General features: G+C 53.6%; 1 protein-coding gene across 2 annotated transcripts in view; it reads right to left on the reverse strand.

The window, feature by feature from the left end:
• Positions 1-4,833: 4,833 nt before the first annotated feature.
• The window catches only part of Ptpre (protein tyrosine phosphatase receptor type E), a 112,737-nt gene continuing 97,438 nt past the window's right edge, over positions 4,834-20,132 (reverse strand). For both annotated transcript variants that reach the window (XM_090345606.1, XM_090345607.1), the window contains 13 exons: positions 19,175-19,211; positions 17,618-17,715; positions 15,211-15,330; positions 13,994-14,157; positions 13,663-13,798; positions 13,114-13,263; positions 12,798-12,891; positions 11,484-11,560; positions 10,356-10,490; positions 10,010-10,135; positions 9,167-9,333; positions 7,978-8,113; positions 4,834-6,057 (listed from right to left, as the gene is read on the reverse strand). In XM_090345606.1, the coding sequence (XP_090201732.1) occupies positions 5,983-6,057; positions 7,978-8,113; positions 9,167-9,333; positions 10,010-10,135; positions 10,356-10,490; positions 11,484-11,560; positions 12,798-12,891; positions 13,114-13,263; positions 13,663-13,798; positions 13,994-14,157; positions 15,211-15,330; positions 17,618-17,715; positions 19,175-19,211 (1,515 nt within the window). In that variant the 3' untranslated portion in view covers positions 4,834-5,982. The remainder of the gene's footprint in view (positions 6,058-7,977; positions 8,114-9,166; positions 9,334-10,009; positions 10,136-10,355; positions 10,491-11,483; positions 11,561-12,797; positions 12,892-13,113; positions 13,264-13,662; positions 13,799-13,993; positions 14,158-15,210; positions 15,331-17,617; positions 17,716-19,174; positions 19,212-20,132) is intronic.

Consider the following 20,132-nt stretch of genomic DNA (forward strand, 5'->3'; position numbering starts at 1 on the left):
TTTCTGGGTTTGACCTATTTTCAAAAACCCCATGTCATGAAGAAGACTTTGAAGGGACCTCAGTTGTAAAGGAGTTTTTTTGGCAGGGAGTGGGGGTGGGGAATGGGATTTCAACGTGCTTCGAGTTCTGGAATAAAAGCCTACAGGTCATTGCCTTTTGTGGTCAGTCTTCCATGGCCTCCCTGCACCTGCACACACTGTCCTCAGTCACGGAAAGGCAGGAAGCCCCATTGGGGTCCGTCCCCACTCCCTCCCCAGTCACGGGGTTATCTCCTGACTGAGCAGATCAGGAATGCACACAGTATGAGGGTTGGTTTGCTGTGGGGTATCCCAGGCGACTTCCCGGCCCTTTGTGCCTTTGGACTTCAAAGAATATTTGTGCCTTTGGACTTCAAAGAATAAAGTTGAGGCTTGAAGGATTGCTGGTAGACCCATCTTCTGGATCGCCACGTGCTATCAGAGCCTGCTTGGCCCCCACCCTGACACTGGTCTGTGCCCGTATGCTGTCTCTACATGACCTTGCCCACAAAACTAGTCACAGGTGGCAACCTTCAGATCCAAACTGACTCAGAGTCCAACCATCCACCTTCATATGGTGTCCTCGGAGTCTGCATGACCACACGGTGCAACCACACAGACCGTCCCTCCCATAGCAGAATCCACCGGAGGGCTGGGCCTGTAATCTTGGCTTCTCCAGGGGCCTAGATGGGGAGGACTGTGGTTAGAGGCCAGCCTGGGGAAACATTAGCCAGACTCACTGTCACTGGGGGAGCCCGCCTGAGGTAGGTATGCGCCTCTAATCTCAGCTATGCTGGAGGTGGAGGTAGGAGCAAAGCCCTAAGCCATGACCTTTTCTGAAAAATGCAAACAGAAGCAAGGGTGAAGCTCCAGTGGTAGAATGTCTGCCAGGCACAGTGCAAGGCTTTGAGTTCAAGCCTTGGGGTTCCTGCAGAGAAGTGACAGGTTGGGGGCCTGCAGCTCCCTCGTTTTCCCCAACATGAACTCAAGGATTTTCGTTTCAGACCAGTAGACATAGCTACATTTTTCAGTCAAGATAGTAATGGGTCGTGCTTAAAGTGGGTGGGGAACGGGGGAGAGCGAGGACACCGGGGAGGTGTCACCAGGTGCGTGACTGCTGAGCTACGGAGAATGGGACTGGGCAGTGTGGTGCACAGAAGAGCCTTGTCCACACTAGCGACTCTGAAGTCACACCCTGTGCTGGGAAGGGACATTCCTAACCTGCCATGGAACGGACCGTCCCTGGAGTCTGCTGCAGCAGACTCTTCTTTTCTTGTGCTGCCAGTCCTAGGGCTTGAATCAGGGCGTGAGCACTGTCCTTGGGCTTTCTCTACCACTTGAGCCATAGCACCATTTCTAGTTCTTTCTATGGATGTGGTACTGAGGATGGAACCCAGGTATTCGTGCATGCTAGGCAAGTACTCTACCACTAGGCCAAACTCCCAGCCTGCTGCAGCAGATTCTGCTGAGACATCTCTCCATCTCACCATGGTAACCCATGCTTCAGGTGCTCAGGGTCGTTTTAATCCTAGAGGGCCGTGGGAAGAATCAAGCATTTAAGAGTATCATTTGTGTTGGGCACAGTGGCTCACACCTATAATCCTAGTTACTCTCCAGGCTGAGATCAGAAGATTGAGGTCAAAGCCAGCCGGGCACAAAAGGACCTGAGACTCTTATCTCCAATTAACCTCTAGAAAACGGGAAGTGGGGCTTGGCTCAAGGGTAGGGCGGTGGCCTTGAGCTGAAGAGCTCAGGGACAGTGCCCAGGCTGTTCAAGCCCCATAACCCACAAATAAATAGTAATATTTGTGTTTCAAAGGAAACACAAGACACATCAACTTAGTGCTTCTGTTATCTCCAGACAGTCCCTTCCTGGGTGCGGACACAAGTCTCACAGAAGCCTCTGTTTTGGCTGGTGGTGGTGGGGTGCCATCCTGGTGGATAGACCTGTCTCCACTCTGGGGCAAGGATTGGGGTGAAGGCCTTGCTTCCTCCTGCCAGTCTTATGCACAAACCGTCTTCTGAGCCACTGAGCCATCACCAGTTTGGTGCCACCCCTCACCTGCCTGGAGTTTTAAGCCCATCTGATGGGATCTAGGCAGCTCTTGCAGGTGCTTGCAGCCTTCCATGCCAGCGGGCAGGGCTGCTGTGAGTGGGTGACAGGCTGGTATCCAGTTCTCAGTCCCAAACAGGGGCCTCAACCATACTTGGAGCAGAAGGAGGCGTGGCTCATTGGGAGGGGTCATGGGGCAGTCCCAGGCTCAGGGTGAGAGGAGGCAGTCGTCATGGGGATGAGGAGAGAGCCGGTCAGGGTGAGCCTCAAGCCCAGCACCACTTCATATAAGTTGAGAACATGTTAAGAGAAGACAACAGAAGTTCAAATCACCATTAAGTATAGCCAGGACCACTCAAGTCACGAAATAAACACAACCAGTGGAATCATAACATGGTGGAAGAGAAGGCTGGTGGCTGACGGGTGGGAGGGAAAGGGGTGCGGGGGGCTCAGATTTGGGGTCATCAGAAGCATGGAAAAGTACACAGGCGGCCAGCCAGCAGGGAGGGGCCTAGAGATCTGGATCTGGGAAGGCCAGTGCCAGGAGGCCTTTGTGATCCCACTGGCCGTGTGTCACCACACCTGCTGCCACCTTCCTCCTCACTGGCTAACCACGCCCTGAGACCCACTCCAGCTACAGAGGGACACTGGCTTCCTGCAGGAAGTGACAGCAGAGCCCTATATCTGTAGGCCACACAAACACTGAGGGCTGTGGGGTCACACGTCTACATTTATACCAGGTAGGAAATTATAGTGTGTGTGTGTGCATATGTTGCATATACGGATGCTGGTACTGAGGCTTGAACACAGGACCTGGCCTCTGCCCCTTAGCTTTTTCCACTCAAGGCTAGCACTCTTCCACTTGAGTCACAGCTCCACTTCCAGCTTTCTGCTATTTACCTGGAAATAAGAGACACAGGCTTTCTGCCTGGGCTGGCTCCATACTTTGATCCCCAGATCTCAGCCTCTTGAGTAGCTAAGATTACAGATGCGATCCTGCCTGGCCGGGAGCTTTGTTTTGAAAGCCCTACAGGGATTTTTCTGCACAAAGCAGTTCTTAGATCCTAGTGTGTCTTTGGTGCTGGGTTGGACTCCAGAGGTTGCCTCTACTCTGCAAGTCTCACAAAAAAGATTTCAGCAATGAAGAGAGACCCAGGCTGGTAGTGAGCGTGAAGTTTTATTCTTACATCGGAATGTTTTCGATCTTGCCGTTTGATATACAAAGCATTCAGAAACATTCACCGGCATCATAATCAGAGCAAGATCAAATTATAAATGTAATCAAGGAAAACATGAAATTGGGAACCATAATACATATATTAAAGACTGCACATAAATTAAAGTTAAACAAAAACATAACAACAACAACAAAAAAGGATGGGCATGTCTCCAAATGCTAAAACACAGGGATCAGGCTCATTTTAAAAAGTTTTTAAAAACACGTAAAAATACCTTTGAAAACACAGTGTGCTTTCTTCTTTCCTCTAGCACATGGAGAGAGTAAAGTAAGTCACACAGTGACCAGGGGACCATCTCAATCAGGAAGCTCAGCCTCTGATTGCTATTTGGCGTTGAATTACGACTGCATGCAACTGAGACAGACTGGAGAAAAGAATGGCTGGCCCTACACCCCACTTTCTCTGATGAGAAGGGATGGACACACCCCAGGCCCAGCAGAGACGGCTAGCACGCGTCCGTCTATGTGTCCCTATGCACTGAGCTGGTTTTCAGCCTAGGGAGACCATCTGAACTTGGCCTTGGCAGGGGCTGTGCAGTTGTGGCTGTCCACAGGGGAGCATGGCGGTGTGTCTGGAGAGGGGTGGATGTAGGAACAGGCAGAGGCCCTGAAGTGGCACTTAGGACGGTCAAGATGGCAGGGAGAAAGAAAAGAGACACATGGGAACTTTCCTGAGGACACCCCAGAAAAAGTACTACTCTAAAGGCACTTCTTGATACAAGAGATGCGAAGTAGGACTTTAAAGGGCTTCGGGAATTTTGACTACCAGCTCCAAAAGTTGGACCAAAGCCCACCCGAGTCACTGGTTTTAGCATCCCAAAGAGATGATCAGTGTAAAAGTCACTGTCATCACAACCCACATGGGCTTTGGGTGCTGCAGGAAAGCTTGTGGCCTCCTCTTCCTCAAAGAGAAAAATGCTGTGGGCCGGGGCTAATAGAGAAAGAGATGGGACCAGATGGCCATTGGGGAAAGCACCTTTCACTTTGCTTTGCTCCGGAAGTACTTACTCTAGTCCACACAAGGGGAGGAGCATCTGGCACGGGTAGCCCTGGGCACAGCTGCCAGCCATGGCCCAATCACCAAGTGTTTTTGTCTGGGGCAGCTCGGGCCCCCAAGGGCAGAGGGGAAGCGGGTGACTTGTGCCTCTGTGGGGGGTAGTACTTGACTCTGGGCTGCACCTGCACTCACTCAACCAACAGGGGTGCACAAGGAAAGCAGGCAGGGGGGATAAGCTCGCAGGGAAAATGTCAAAGAAGGCTTTTGCATTTGTATATTCTTTTTAAAAAGCAAACAAGAAAAAAGTACCGAAAACTACACATATTCAGTGCCTTTAGTAAGTTAGTCTTTTATGTTGTGCTCATCTGCTAGTACTTAATGCCCACAGAAAGACAAAACATTTCTACATTCTTCTTTTTCTTCTCTCTCTTTCTTCCCTTCCTTTTCTTCCTGTCTCTCTCCCTCGCTCTCTCTCTCTCTGTCTCTCTCTCTGTGTCTCTGTCTCTCTCTCTCTCTCTCTGTCTCTGTCTCTCTCTCTCTCTCTCTCTCTCTCTCCCCCCCTCTCTCTCTCCCTTTCTCTCTCTTCCGTGCCTAACCCAATTCTGTCTGACAGCAGGACTCTTACTTCCCAGTGTCAAGTATCTACGGATTACCATCCGGAACTAAGATCCTTTGTGGTGAAGGATTTTCTTCTGTTAATCATCGAGAAGTGGAATCTTGACGAACTGTACAAATCTAGATTTTTCAAGTTTATTTTTTTTACAATCATCTTAGCCTTATTGTATGAAAACTGTAAATACCAAAATGTGCTCAGAAAATGTACAATGGAACTTGTTGGTTTTGCTCATCCTACCCAGATGTGGGCTGTTGGCTGGGTCAGTGTGAATTCAGAGTCCCCACTTGAAGGTCAGACAGGGTAGGAAGTGGCTTCGCAGAGCTGGAGGGGTGGGGGGAGCCTCAAGCAAGGACAGCACAGGCAGCTGGAGCCCGACTTGAAGGCAGACAAGTGTGGTTGGCTGGATTTTGAGTCAGACAGAAGGATGGCTGGCAGGCAGGCCTGCCTCCACCTTCTGAATCTCCTCCCGTTCAGCCAGTGACCCAGACACAGCCTTGAACGCGTGTTGAAATGTTACTGTGCGGTCACTGAGGACCTCATGTTTAATATTCAGATTCAGGCTGGGCAGTCTGTGATGTTTAAAAACTTACAGCACGGTGGAGACCTAGGATTTTCTAGAAGCTCCTGCTTGCATTGCTTTCAAAAAGAGCTGTTGTTGCTCAGAGTTGTAAACTCAATAGTAGAAAGTAAATTTGGATCTGATTTCCAAGTCCTCAAGCATTTTCTTAACAAAGGGACATGGTTTAGTGTCTTGCAAGAATACAGGTATCTCAAGGGTGATGACATTGAGAGGTGACATCAGAAGACAGGCTCTCGTGAGGAATCAGGACATTGGCTGATATTAGCAGAAATATATATCTTGTGGGGCCTTAATACATTATTCCAATTTTTAAAAAGAGTTTTATGATTTAATAGTTTATAGCAGATAACTTTTAAAACATAACAAAATATATACAAAGAAATTAGCAAGGATATTAATGTCCACTATGAAATAAATTAACATGATTTTTTTACAAAATATACTGACCATTAAATTAAAAAATATTTTAAGGCAGGAATCTTCATTTGAAATTGGCATAGTCAGAAAATATATCAATAAAATCTTGTACCACTTTGTAGCAGAATTCATACTGTTCCTGAAAAGCAAGACAGATGATAATGAAATGAAGCTTAAAAATGGATTAATTCAATCAGAGCCACAATAAAACCAAAACATGAATTAAGCCTGCGCTCACACACGTCACTACATAGCTGAGTTTTTAGGCATTTGAAAATTAAAGATAATCAATGTTTAGTTTCAAGTCAGTGTATTTTAGAAGAGTCTGGGGAGTACATCTAGTTTTCATACTTAAACCTGGAAACTCCTATATGCATTTAAAAGGTTTTGGTTCTGATCCTAGGTTTGAACTGACTGTGGGTGGTATCCCTGAGCTTTTGTGCTTAAGGCTACTCTACCGCTTGAACCACGGTTTACTTCCAGCTTTGAGATAAGAATCTCATGACTTTCCTGCCTGTTCTGGCTTTGAACCAGGATCTTCATATCCCAGCCTCCTGAATAGCCAGGATGATTGGTGCCCAGGAAAACAACTCTTTTTGAAATGGAAAATAAAAACTACAGTATTGATTGTCAGATAAAGTTCATAATGTAAGACAAGTAATTGATACGAGTTAAATAAAATGAACACTGAGATTATCTGGTAGCCTAAATTTACTCTGTCTGTAAAAGGGACCTTTCTTTCCGTCCATGTTACCAGCACTCCACAGAACCAATGGCAAAGAACTGTGAAGAACTTTACACAGACACTGTGAGCCCATCTGGAGATCAGAGTCCGCTTGACTCTGGTGCTATGCATCTCCAGCAGTGAGAGGCAGGTGAATGCTCTCCAGGTGTTTTGGGGTGCAGCTGGGGTGGGGCCTGGTGCCAGCCTGACTTGGTGGGAAGCAGCCCTACCTGGGTTTACTGGGGCAGCTCTGGTTCTAATGCTCCCTGGCAAAGGCCATGGCAGGGGTGGGGGAGGGGCAGGACCCTCCCACTCGGTCACTCAGAGCTTCCAGTTGCCTGTGCTGAATTGTGAAGCTGGGTTCTAGGTAGGAAGCTGTGGGGAAGGGACTGAGTTCTAGCAGCTTCTGAATCTGCACCACTGGTTTAGCATGTGCCCTTACTTTCTGTGAAGAGGAAGCTTCCAAAAAGTCTGGCATCTGTCACTCACATAAAGAAAGAAGGAACTCGACACAGTTGTATATTAGGTGGCTCTTACGTCACATCTCCCTACGCATCTTGTAGTGGAGTTGGGACCAGCGCCGCCCCCAAAGGAAAAACAGACCAATCCCAAATAGTGTACAGGTGAAGGCATAAGAAAGACGAGCTGGTGGCTCGCGCCTGTAACCCACTACTCAGGAGGCTGAGGTCTGAGGACTCAGGGTTGATGCCAGCCTGGACAGCCAACTCTGAAATTGCATGGTTAGTCTCGAATCAGAATTCCAACCTGGAGTGAAAAAATCTAAGGGACAGTGCCCAGGCCCTGAATTCAAATTCCAGTTCCAGCATCAAAACAAACAAGAAACCACAGGGACCAACATTTTAAATGTCAGGATTGCTTAACAGTGTTTTCAGATAAAACTCAATGCACAAGGCCCGGAGTTTGGCCTAATGGTAGAGTGCTTGCCTAGCATGCATGAAGACCCAGGTTTGAGTCCTTCATATATACAAAAAAAGCTGGAAGTGATGCTGTGGCTCAAGTGGTAAAGCTCTATCATTGAGAAAGCTCAAAGACAGTGCTCAGGTCCTGAGTTCAAGCCCTAAGACTGGCAAAAAAAAAATCCATGCACAGATCCTTTGTCTTGGGTCTTGTCCTGACTGGACCCCATTAGCCATAGAGGAAGGAAGGGCTCTGTAGAGCCCTGTAGAGTCTCCATGAAGCGCTGTCTGGCTCCCTGCCCCAGGAGTTGAACCCTTGTACCGCCCCCCCCCCCCCACCATGCTGGAATTCCTTCAGAGCAACAGACATGGCACATATGAGCCGATCCTCTACCAGGCTCTAATCCTCTGCCCTTACCAGGGTCTGCACCATATGCGGCCTCTGCAGTCGCAAGCTCTTCACAGCCTGAAACACATCCAAAAGTCCCTCCGCTTTCACGCGCTCCAAAATGTTGCTGAGGGCTATGAACGTGCCGGTCCGCCCAGCTCCAGCACTGCGCACAGGGAGAAGACGCTCAGTCAGCAGTAAGCACCCTTGGCCTGGGGCCTCAGCCCACCCCGAGGTCAGGACGGAAGCAGCCAGCTGCCACCAGGCCTCTACCGGTCACACCTAGGAGGCAAGGCCCGGCAGACACGTTTCCCAAAACGTTTGCCTACAGAGTGCTCCCCGAGATGGCCCGAAACGGGTGAGAACAAGCGGAGAGTGTGTAAGCGCCTTCCCCAAGTGGGCATGCCTGGACCAGCAGCCCAGCATCCCGGGAGACGCCTTCCAGTGCTCCCTGGGTGGCACACATAGGAGGAGCACCGCTCAGGCTTGTCCAGACAAAAAGTGGGCATGTTATCTAAACAATAAGGGAAAAGGGCTGACTCAAGTGGTAGAGCACCCGCCCAATGACTGTGAGTCCAAACTTCAGGACCGAGAACAAAAAACAACGGAAGGACATGGCACTGACCCAGCACACAGTGCCAGCTGCTGTCTTGGACAGTGGGGCACTGGAGAAAGGACACTTAACAACAGGGAGGACGGCACGCACTCACTGCCGAGAGCTGTCCACAGACTCCCCGCAGGGTAGCCGAGTGAGCCCGAGCTCACTAAGCTACAAGAATCCCCCGGGGAGAGGTGCAAGGAGCAGGGCTGCCTGGCCTCGCAGGGCCCCCAGGCCTGTCTGCACCCGGGGTGGGCGGGCTGCCTCTGCACCTGCTCTACACATCCCAGCTGGACTTTCTTGTTGTCCACTGAAGGTCACCGAGTCTACAGGTGAAGATGGGCACCACAGCCAGGGCAGCGCCAGCTTCTGGGAGGACCAGCACCTGCACGGGCAGGGGCCCAGGTCCGCTCTGCCTGAGCAGTCAGCCCTGGGTCCTGGCCTGACCCCCCCGCAGGTGTGCTCTGCTCGTGTGATGGGGTGACACGCGTGCTAATGTGGGAGCAGGGGCTGGGGCCTGCCCCATGTGCCCTGCCCCGTGTGCCCTGCCGGCAGGGGGCGCCCCAGGGCGAGGGAGGCGGTGCCCTGTCCGGGCAGGGGGAGGGCGGGCGGGGCACCTGCCTGCAGTGCACGGTGATGGGGTGGTTGCCGGTCTGCTGCTGCTGTTTCTGCACGGCGGCGATGAGGTCGATCATGCCCTTGCCCTCGGCTGGGATCCCAATCTCCGGCCAGCCGTGGAAGTGGAACTGGCGAACCACGCGGACTTGCTCCTCCTGGCGGGCCTGGGGCTGTGGGGCCCAGACCGTCACAGGCAGCCTGGCTCCAGCCCCGCCATGGCTCCCTCCCTGGCCTGGGCCCCTTCAGGCTCCCCCAGCCCTTGACAGGACGGCTGGCACCCTGCACCCTGTGCCCCCAGAACCCTTCCCCACAGGAAGCTGGGGTCGGGAGGCTTGGGCGGTTCACAGCATGGCCTGAAGAGGCCAGCAGACTTCCTGGACTGCCCATCTTGTGCTCAGAACCCAGGCCTCCCCGCGTGGCTCCCAAGCTCACATTCGCTGCAGATGAAGAGTCCAGGACCCAGTGGGCATGGGGCTGGCAGGGCTGGGAAAGCCCAGGGGAGGCCCCGGGGAGCCCCACGAAGCCTCAGTGGAGCCACCCATTTGCTCTCCCCATCCCTCATAGGAAGGTGCCATCTCTGGGCAGCTGGGGACGGCAAGGCCAGTGCACAGGCCCCTCTGCCCCCCACTTGCCAGCCCGCAAGAGGCTGGTGGCCAGGGGAGTCCAGCTTAACTGGAGGTATGTAACTGGACAACAGGCAGCACCCATGGTACCGGGGTCCCAGGGAAGGCACAGGCCGTGTGACAGGTGACCGGAGCAGCCCAGCTTGGTCACAGTGAGAGGCGAGCCCCATGTGCCGGCCTGGACGGGGGCCTCCGTGAGAGTCCACAGCTCCCGCCACGTTACCTGATGGAAGGTGAGCAGGAAGTCCCGCACGCTGATGGCGTCGGACAGGGTGTCGCTCTTGATCTCAATGGTTATTTCTCCGTGCGTGACGGAGCCCTCGGAAGGCCAGTACTGGTAGCACTTATCCTGAGGGAGGAGAAGCACACAAAATGGAAACGCTGTAGCCATTTGCTGCTGTTGGTGTTGAGCTTAGGACTGCTCACGAACCACGTAGCGCACTGCATTTAGCCAGAGAACTAGCACAGCATCAACACGGCTTTCCACGGATGCAGAGGGCATCCAAGGGCAGAGGACAGTCTAGAAACGGCACAGCCGGGGCCACGGCAGCGCAGGGGCCGGGGCTCACCTGCTCTCGCTCCTGCACCTCAGTCAGCATCACGATCGTGTGGCATTTCCACTCCCACACCATCCGCCAGAAGTCTTCCACGGTGTGTGCCAGCGGGCCCTGCGTGGCCATGAAGTAGTCCTTCTGCCGGTAGCCCTGCGGCGGGGACAGAGTCTGCGTCAGCCACGGCCCCAAGCCACCGCCTGTCACCCACTCCGACGGGGCGGCCTGAGGCTCGAGGTCTTCTGGTCTCCCTTGAGTGGCCAGAAGCACCTCTGGGGTGTATGTGTTTGTGTGTGTGTGTGTGTGTGTGTGTGTGTGTGTGTGTGTGTGTGTGTGTGTGTGTGTACGCCTCCTCTCCTCCACACACCCTGGAAGCAGGCGCTCGCCTCGGCCTTGAGCTCCCGAGATCATTCCTTTCCTTTGCGTCTGCTGGTCCTCGGGCTTGAACTCAGCCTGGAGGCTGCCGCTGAAGTTTTGTGCTCAAGGCTCCAGGGCTCTACCACTGAGCCACAAATCCACTTCCCTCCCAGGGCTGCCTTCAGAAAATGGCTGCCTCCCAAGTAGCTAGGATTGCAGGTGTGAGCCACCGGTCCTCGGCCTGAGGAACTCACCATCGCCACAACCCCTGACAGCATCCTGTGACTGAGTCTAGCACGTCACAGTGTGCTGACACCAAGGCCTGGCGTGGAGCTGGCAGAGTGGCTTCGAACCTTGGCTCCTCTGCCAGGGCCCACTGAGTCCTGGGGCAGTTTGTCCATCTGGGAACTGAATCCCTAGCAGGCCCTGGGTGGTAAAGCTCTCTCCCTACGTAGTTGTATGGTGGGTTATGACAGACAGCAGACGTGGGCCCAGGCACATATCACAACGTGGCCCAGACTACACACCAGAGAAATGGCACAGAAGTGCTGCCAGCCTGGCCAGGGTGTGACGAATGTAAAAGAAGCATGGTGATGCAGGAAGAGCAGAAGGAAAATCTAACCAGCAATGCAGGGGTGAGTCTGCTCCCAACTCTCAAGCCAGAGCTTCCTTTCTCAGAAAGCACTGTGATTCTGCTCCCAAAGCCAAGGAAGACGAGTTAGCCAAGAGCAGGAGAATGGACAGCAGGTAACTCCACGCCACAAAGCACCCCAGAAAGGTAACACGTACGTCAATGAAGGACGCGTTGATGTAGTCCGTATATTCCTGGCCTCTCTTCACGGACAGTATCACCCGATTGAAGTCATCTGCAAAGAACCAGTTCTTGTGGTCAGCAGAGGATCGAGTAAGTTAATAAAGTGGAACTGCCAATAGAAAGGAACACTTTCTTCTTTTAGTAGGAAAACTTCTAAAACAGCCTAGGAACGGTTTTGATCTTCATAAACCGAGATCATATGTTAGAACGCTGTGTTCAAGGAGTGAAAGCAGCTGAGCAGTGCCAATGGCTCACACCTCCCAGACATTCAGGAGGCCGTGATCTGAGGAGTGAGGATTGAGGCCAACCCAGGCAGACAAACCGTGAGATTCCAATTTCTGGGCAAAACGTGGAGGTGTGGCTCAAGTGGTAGAGTGCAAACCTTGAGTGAAAAGCTAAGTGAAATCGTGAGACCTTCTAGTACAAACCTAGGATTGGTGCACACACACACACACACACACACACACACACACACACACACACACACGACTGTAAGGAATGTATCCAGACAGTAGCCAGGAGCCACAGCAGAAAAATAGCACCACAGGCACAGAGAGTCTAGAGTATGAGGGTTGGAGGGTACTCAGGTGCCAGCTCGGTACAGTGACCCTGGTAAGAGCAGCCATCCAATCGTGGTGAGTGCTGGCTGAGCCACAATCCAGGAAGAACACATCATGGGTGACAAAGACACACGTGGGTATACAGACACACTGTGTACAGTGTAGACACATTGTGTGTGGTATGGATGACCCACTGCGTGTCGTGTAGACACACTATGTGTTACATGGTTGTGTGATACAAGCCAGACAGTCTTCCATGTGCTTCTGTAGCTCACTTCTGAGCTGGGTTGGGTGCCACTCAGAAGGACCCCAGATAATGGTGTGTGTTCCCCCCAACTCTCTTGGGCCCATGACCTGGCCCCTCAAAACGAACGCCTTTCCTGGGAGGACTCAGCCAAGTTCACTTCTGGTTTGTCCTAGCTCCTGGCTGGGAGCGTGATGCTAGCCAGGTTTCTCTCCATCCACGCTCGGGGGAGCGTGGAAGGAGAGGTGGACAGAGGTCGTGGTCAGGCCTGGACCCATCTCTCGACTTCGACACAGCCCTCCCTCCCCACACGCCATCCTGGTGGCCTCTGGAGCCTGACACCCACCTGGGGCTGTGTCACCTCGGGCCTGGGCGGGCCCCATGGCACCTGTCCCTGAGTTGGGTTTGCAGTGGCGGTCAAAGGCCTCCCGCCCCCACCTGCCCCACCATCACGTAGCCCGGGCCCGCCGGCCAGGCGGCCTTACAGGGGATGATCTGGATGACGCGAGCCTTCTTCATGTTGGCCGGCAAGTTCCCCGTCCTCATGTTCTCCTTCATGATCCGGACATTCGTCAGTTTCTACAGCCAAGGGGAGCACAGGGACGCCGTGAGGCCTCGGGGCTGCCGGGCACCGGTGACTGTGCTCGGCCCTCCTGGTGGCGGGGGTCCAGCTGGCCGGCCAGGCCCCTGAGCAGAGGGAGCACCTGCCTCCCCCTCCAGGAGGTGCCCGGGACACAGGGCTCCTACGGAAGCCCGCTTGGGGACACTGCTGTCACCTGGCCTGCCTCTTGGGCTGCTCACCCTGAATTCCTCCTCCAGCCCAATCTTGTCGAAGTGGGCAGTGGTGCTGTGCAGCGTCTGCAGGTGGCGCTCCAGCGAGGACACATCCAGCTCCGTGTCTCCATAGAGGTAGTACTCCAGCAAGGCCTGGTAGATGAACGTGTACTGCACCTGCGGGGCGGCAGGGGGCGCCAGAGCCTCAGCTCTGCCCTGGGCCTGGGTGGGGGGGAGGACGAGGGCTGGGGGGAGGGCAGGGGAGGAAAGGGGGAGGACGGGGGTGGGGGTTCTCCTCTTTGGCCAGTGGAAGGAGACTCAGAGCAAGGACTGGAATAAAGGCCGTATAAACCAGCTGCCAGGACCCCAAATAAAGGTGCCTGGAGCAGCTGAGATTCTTTCACAGGCCAGGCACCATCTGGGGAGCAAACACCCCCACGGCACTTGAGGCTACAAGGGACAATGGCCAGTAGTCCTCGAGGGCCTAAGGGAGGGAGAGGCAGATTGGGAGGGACCCCAGGCCTCTGTCCTCCCCCACCCCCACAGACCCGCCCCCGCGGGAGGGCTGGCACTCACATCCGTCTGCACCATCTGAGGGCGCTGGTTGCGGATTCGAGACACAAACTCAAAGACGTCCACCTTCTGTTCCGAGTGGATCATGTCCATCATCGCGTCGATCACGATGAACGTGCCCGTCCGGCCCACGCCCGCACTGTGGAGAGAGAAGGTGCCACTTCACATTCCCCTGACAGGGACGGTAACCCCGAGCAACCCCACACGAGGCCAGCAGAGGGGCCGCGGCAGGCCCAGTGACTGGGCTCTGCAGGCAGTGGGATTGCTACAGCTCCAGATTCTGCCGCCCTGTTCTCCCCCGAGCAGCGTGTCCTCCCACCACGCCCCGGCACACCTGCAGTGGACCACGATGGGCCCCGCATGGGAAGGGTTGAGCGTCTTCACTTTCTTGAGGAACTTCAGCATCCCAATAGGGGTGAAAGGCACTCCGAAGTCGGGCCAGCTGGTGAAGTGCAGCTGCGAGACCAGGCGAGGGGCTTTGCTGCCCTCCGCCAGCTGCTGCGGGAATCACCCACAGTGCTCAGGGCGGGCGGAGGCACCTTCTCTGCCCCCTGTCCCTCAGGGGCAGTGGTGGCGGGGGTGGGGGGCGTGTCCCCACACCACACAGGGCCCTCAGCACTGCGTCACACTCAGGCCAGTGAGGTTCCAAGCCGTCTGGCATCTGGGAAGCTGGCAGGGCCCCCATCGAGGCGGCCCCACCTCACTCCCACGGTCCGGGAAGACCCAACAGCAGGTCCCTCCATTCAGGAAAGACAGTGGGTTGGCCAGAGGGCCGGAGAGCCTCCCGCTGCTTCTGTGCCCACAATCCACGAGCTTCCCCCAGCCCACCTGCACCGGTTCCCCTTGACCTTAACACGTCTTAAATATTTACTCCATCCTCTGTGTCTATGGGCATTTTTACCAGGGGCTTCCTTGTCTCCCTCTAGGGGAAGGAAATTAACAGGAGATAAAAAGGGGGAGGAGTGACATGATCTTGAAGCTGTCAAAAAAAAATATCTGTGTATCAATGGCTCATGCCCATAATCTCGGCCACTCGGGAGGCTGAGATCTGAGGATCCAGGTTGGGAGCCAGTGTGGACACAAAAGTCTGTGAGACTCCAATTAACCAGCAAAGAGCCTGCAGTGGAGCTGTGGCTCAAGTGGTAGAGCACCATTCTGGAGTTCCGCCCCCCCCCCAAAAAAAAACAGCCCAGTGAGCACATAAGGCCTCGAGTCAAGTCCCAATACTGACAGCATACACACACACACACACACACACAGATGCACGCTTGCACACACATGCACACACACACCAGCTCCAGCATGGGAAATGACGCCCTGCTCCTGGAGGGGGCTCCGTCCTCAGCCAGCTTCCTCTGCGACTGCACACTCATGTCCTGGGGTCCACAGCCCACGCCAGCTGGCAACAAGCTGCGGCTTCCTGCCACGGTGCCTCAGTGGGAGCTGCAGATCTGGCTGCTGCTGGGGTAGTCAGGCTCTAACCACTGGTGAGTCCACCTCACAGCAAACAAGGCACGTGCTGAGGCGCACTGGTGGGGGAGGGGGGCTCACCGGCTGGACGCAGAACTTGCGGATGGTATAGTCCACGAGGACCAGGCAGTCCTCCACGCACACACGGATGTTGCCATACGTCCAGCAGCCCTGGTCCGGCCAGTACTGGTAGCACTTTTCCTGCGTGGAACAAAAACATGGGTGAGTGGGTGGGTGCCAGCCCCCGCTCCACAGGCCTCAGGGAGTGGGGACAAGCGTGGTGCTTTAGAAATGGGGGCCGTGAGATCCCCCCACTGCTACAGCCAGGGAGCTCCCCAGGCAGGCCCCCGTTCCATCTCTGCACTCACTCGCTCATAAACCCCCATACCCTGCTCATCTGGGTGTGCCTAGCCATGCTGAAGACGCCTGCTTCAGAGTGGGTGCCCCTCACCCCAAAAGACCCTCAGGCTGGAGCAAGAATCACCCTACACCCTCAAGAACCGACCTTCCCAGACACTCCCTCCAGGCTCAGGCCTGGCCAGGCATCTGCGCCCGGATGGGGAGGGGAGAGGGGAGTCACGCTAAGGAGCCCACTGCCCTCTGACCTGGACAGGGCCAACGGGAAAGTGTGCAAGAGGGCGCACAGTTACAGAGAAATCATTTATGTACTTTATCAGTCGTGGGACTTGAAATCAGGGCCTAGGCACTGACCCTGGGCTCTTGAAATGCGAGGCTAGCCCTCTACCCTGGAGCCACAGCTCCACTTCAGGTTTTCTGGTGGTTGATTGGAGATAAGAGTCTCGCAGACTTTCTTGCCCTGGCTGGCTTGGAACCACAATCCTCAGGTCTCTGCTTCCTGAGTAGCTGGGATACCTGGCTGAAATAATTTCTTTACTGTTCCTTGCTCTGGAATCAAGTGGCCTCAGAGACAAGCACAGGGAACCTTGGCTTTCGAGTATCTCTGGCACCTAACTGGCAGCCAGCCATCCACTATCTCGGACCACATGGACACTCAGGGACCCCAGTGGGAAAGCTCAACCCAGCCCCCATGAAGAAGTCTCGGGAAGGTATCCACCCTTCCAGACATCTTCCTGCTTGTCTTGGAAATGGCCTGGGATGAACAGTCCAGAGCAACAGTGCCTGTGGTATGTACCAGTGGCCAGGCTGGCCTGTCACCACAGGTGTCTGGTCTGGCTCGTCGGTGTGGGCACACTGAGACCATGGGGCCTCTCACGTAGCCCCTGCTCCCATGTGGGAGCTGTGAGGCTCTGGGTTCAGGCTCCCCTGCACGCCGGCCTCCTGGGGTCATTTCACAATGAGTAGCTGGGGTGTGGGCACTGCAGAGAGCACGGTGGAGGGCCAGCAGCTGAGAAGAAGGAAGTTGCTTGAGAAATGACTACATCAGAAACGGTGAACACCAAGAGGACAGGCAGGCGCCAGAGTCACGGGGTGAAACAGTGGGGCGTGGGTGAGGGGGGGCCGGGAGGACGCTCAGAGAGATGCCAGGCTATGTGTGATGACAGCCTTGCCATGTGTCATGCTTGTAGACACCGCCCTGGGCCCTGCAGGACAGCTTTCCTCCACGCCGGTCCAGTGGAGGAGGGGCAGATTGAGACACGGCAGTGTAGGCCTCTGTCACTCTTTCCATTGGTGACAAAGAAATAACAAAGGCAGGAATCACGTGGCGAGGCAACCTGGCCCTGCCCAGCCCCAACCTGCCAAACCCAAACTACACCCTCACCAGGCCTGGCCGGAAGACAGAACCCACAGCCCGAGCCCTTCCTGTGATGTTTGCAGCTGGTGGTATGCACCTCCCTGCAGCTCCTCCCCTGCCCTAGCACCCAGGGCACGGGCTGGGCAGGCAGGCCCCTTTGGCACCTCCATGCTGGAACATGCTAGAAGCACCATTTCCCAACTGAGGAAGCTTGCGTGGGGCTCCCAATTTTCCTTTCATCTGAAGACAAAGCTCTGCTTGCAGCAGGCTCTGCTATCACTGCCACCCTTCCAGCCACATCCCAGGCCCCATCTTGACACCAGAGAATGTGGTTGCATTATGAAAGTTGGCAACTTGACTGTTCCTGGCTGGAATTTGGTGCCAGTGCACACAGCATTCCCTCTGCATGTCTAGTTGCTCGGGGTCCCTTCAACATGGCTAGAAAGTGTGGAGTTGAGTTCATCTGCAGCCTGGGCACACTCCAATCCGTGCCCACCACACTACCCTACAATCTCTGCTCCCTGGAGAGAGAGAGCAGTTGAGGGCAGAGGTCCCCTGCTGAGGAGAGAAGCCTCACTTCCTTAGAACTTGGAGATCAGGAGCCCGGGGACCCAGGAACACAGAAAACTGAGAGTACAAGGAACAGTGCTGCAGGGCACAGGAAGTGGTGGGGCCCGGGGCTAGCCCCAGGACAGGCTTCCAGGCAGGGTCGGTGGGGGGGGCCTCAGGCTAGCATGAGGGACAGGCTTCCTGGCGGGTCTGAGGAGAGCTCACCTCTTTCCTCTCCTTCAGGTTGGTCAACATAACGATGGTGGCTGACTTCTGCTCCCACACCATCCTCCAGAAGTCATTCACTGTCTCCTGTTTAGGTCCTGTGGACAGGCAAGAGGGCCAGGGTCAAGGACCTCGGGAGGTGACCTCGGGAGGTGACGGCCTGCCTTCCCCGAGGCTCCATGGGGGTGTTCTGTTGAGGAGTCCATCTCCACACCATGCTCGTGTGTGCATGAAGAACTTGATGAGTGACAAAGCGTGGGCGGAGGTCATGTGGGGCTGTGTGTGTGTGTGTGTGTGTGTGTGTGTGTGTGTGTGCGAGAAACACAGACAAAGAGAGAGAGGGGGAGAGTGATAACTCACTCCTCATGTCTAACGCCCTCTCCTTATCAATATCTCAATCTCTCAGGTTAGAGCTGTCCAATAGGACAGGGGCTGAAGTCCCTGGGGAGAAATCTGGAGACAGGTTAGAGTACCATCATCACTGGAAGAAAGTCCTGGCCCCTGCTCACTTCCTGCCTGGATGAATACATACAGACAGCCTCGAACAGTAGTGGTCATTTTGTGGCCCTGAAGCTCAGCGATTTAAGTTAAGGGTCCTGGCTCAGGCAGAGCTGCCCCTTTGCCTAGACTTACAGCCTGCACATTGGGCTGACTTCCTCTGGATGTCTGCTTTCAAGACAAAAACACACTTTCATCCATTTCAGCCAAATGTGGGCAGGTTGAGCTGGAAATACCCCGACCCCATCTCATTACTCCTTAGTTCCCAGAAAGTCTGGATTTGTAACAAGTGGGCTATTTTTGGTATGCCCTGAGTGGGAGAACTCATTGACAGGCTTGGGGCCTAAGAGGAGGAAGTGGGGAGCTCTGAGTTTGGCCACACTGCTCCCCAGCTGTGCACAGCCCCTGTTGTTGGCTGCGTGAGAGTCTGTGTGCAAGGGGAAGGATGTGTTTTCAGGGATGAAGCATCTTGACAGTGGCCTCATTCCCTCTCCTCTAAACTTGAGAGTCACATGGAGCTCAGCTGCTGAGGCATCAAGGTTGCATACTGCATGGGATGCCCAATCTCAGGTTGCCAGAATTGAAGACCAGAGGACCTGCTGGGTCCTGTGTGCCTTTACCTATGTGTACATGTATCCATCATGTGCACAGACATCCAGAATGCCGTTAGATACAACGGACACAGAAACACACACCTGTAAAAAAACAACACAATGTCTGCAACCCCAGCTACCTGGGAGCAGAGATTTGGCGAAGCACACAGTTCAAAGCCAGCCCAGCCCAAAATGCAAAACACCATCTCAGAGGGCATTGTAAATGGGAGGGTTACATTCCAGGACAATCATGTAAGTTCTTGTTGACAAAACAAAGGCAAAAAGGCCTGGGGGTGTGGCTTGAATGGTAAAGCACCTGCCCAGTGAATGCAAAGTTCTGAATTTAACACCTATTCTCATAAAAAAAAAAAAAACCCAATACGAGTTACTGGCATTGTTGGCACATCAATATCTACATTACTTTACAAAAAATATCATTTAGAAACTAGCTTAATTAAAAGCTTACCTTGAGCTGCTATGAATTTATTCTTTTCTTTGTAACCCTAGGAAAATGAAAATAAGATTTATAAAATTACCTTTGGCTAGGTACCAGTGGCTCACACCTGTAATTCAAGATATTCAGGGGGCTGAGATCTGAAGACCATGGTTTGAAGGAGCCAGACTGGGCCAGGAAGTCCATGCAACTCTTCTCTCAAAAAAAAAATCTCAAAGATCTCAGGTCCTGAGTTCAAAGCCCAGGACCAACACACGATAATTATCTTTGCTAAGATCTTTTTCTTGTTAGGAAAGGAATATACATGTTCACTCAGAGAATTTGGAACACAAGAAACAAAGAAAGGAGGAAAGAAATGAGCAGTTCCAAAAAGGACAAATACTATGCTCATATATCCCTTCTCTAGTGTTTTTGTGTGTTAAGAATTATTTCACTGGCTGGGAGTGTGGCCTAGTGGTAGAGTGCTTCCCTCGCATGCATAAAACCCTGGGTTCGATTCCTCCTTAACCACATACACAGAAAAAGCTGGAAGTGGTGCTATGGCTCAAGTGGTAGAGTGCTAGCCTTGAGAAGCCCAAGAACAGTACCCAGGCCCAGGATTGGAAAAAAAAAAAGAAAGAAAGAAAGAAATTTTCCTCTGGGAGAGAATGAGGGAAGAAACCACCAAAAAAAGAAACGTACTCAGGACTTGACTTCTATAACGATAATCCCTGTGTATACTACCTTTATAATAACAACAATGAAAAATACAGATTTAAAAAAGGAGTTTTTGCTACACGCACACACATAAAGGTGCAAAAGACATATTTTCAATTGGGCTAACATGTATAGATCTTTGGGGGTTTTTTTTGCCAGTCCTGGGCATGAGCTCAGGGCCTGAGCACTGTCCCTGGATTTTCTCAAGGACAGGGCTCTACCACTTGAGCCACAGCACCACTTCCGGCTTTTTCTATGTATGTGGTACCGAGGG

The sequence above is a fragment of the Megascapheus bottae genome, chromosome 15, assembly GCF_031878675.1.
Source record: "Megascapheus bottae isolate mThoBot1 chromosome 15, mThoBot2.hap1, whole genome shotgun sequence".
In the NCBI taxonomy this organism is placed as follows: domain Eukaryota; kingdom Metazoa; phylum Chordata; class Mammalia; order Rodentia; family Geomyidae; genus Megascapheus; species Megascapheus bottae.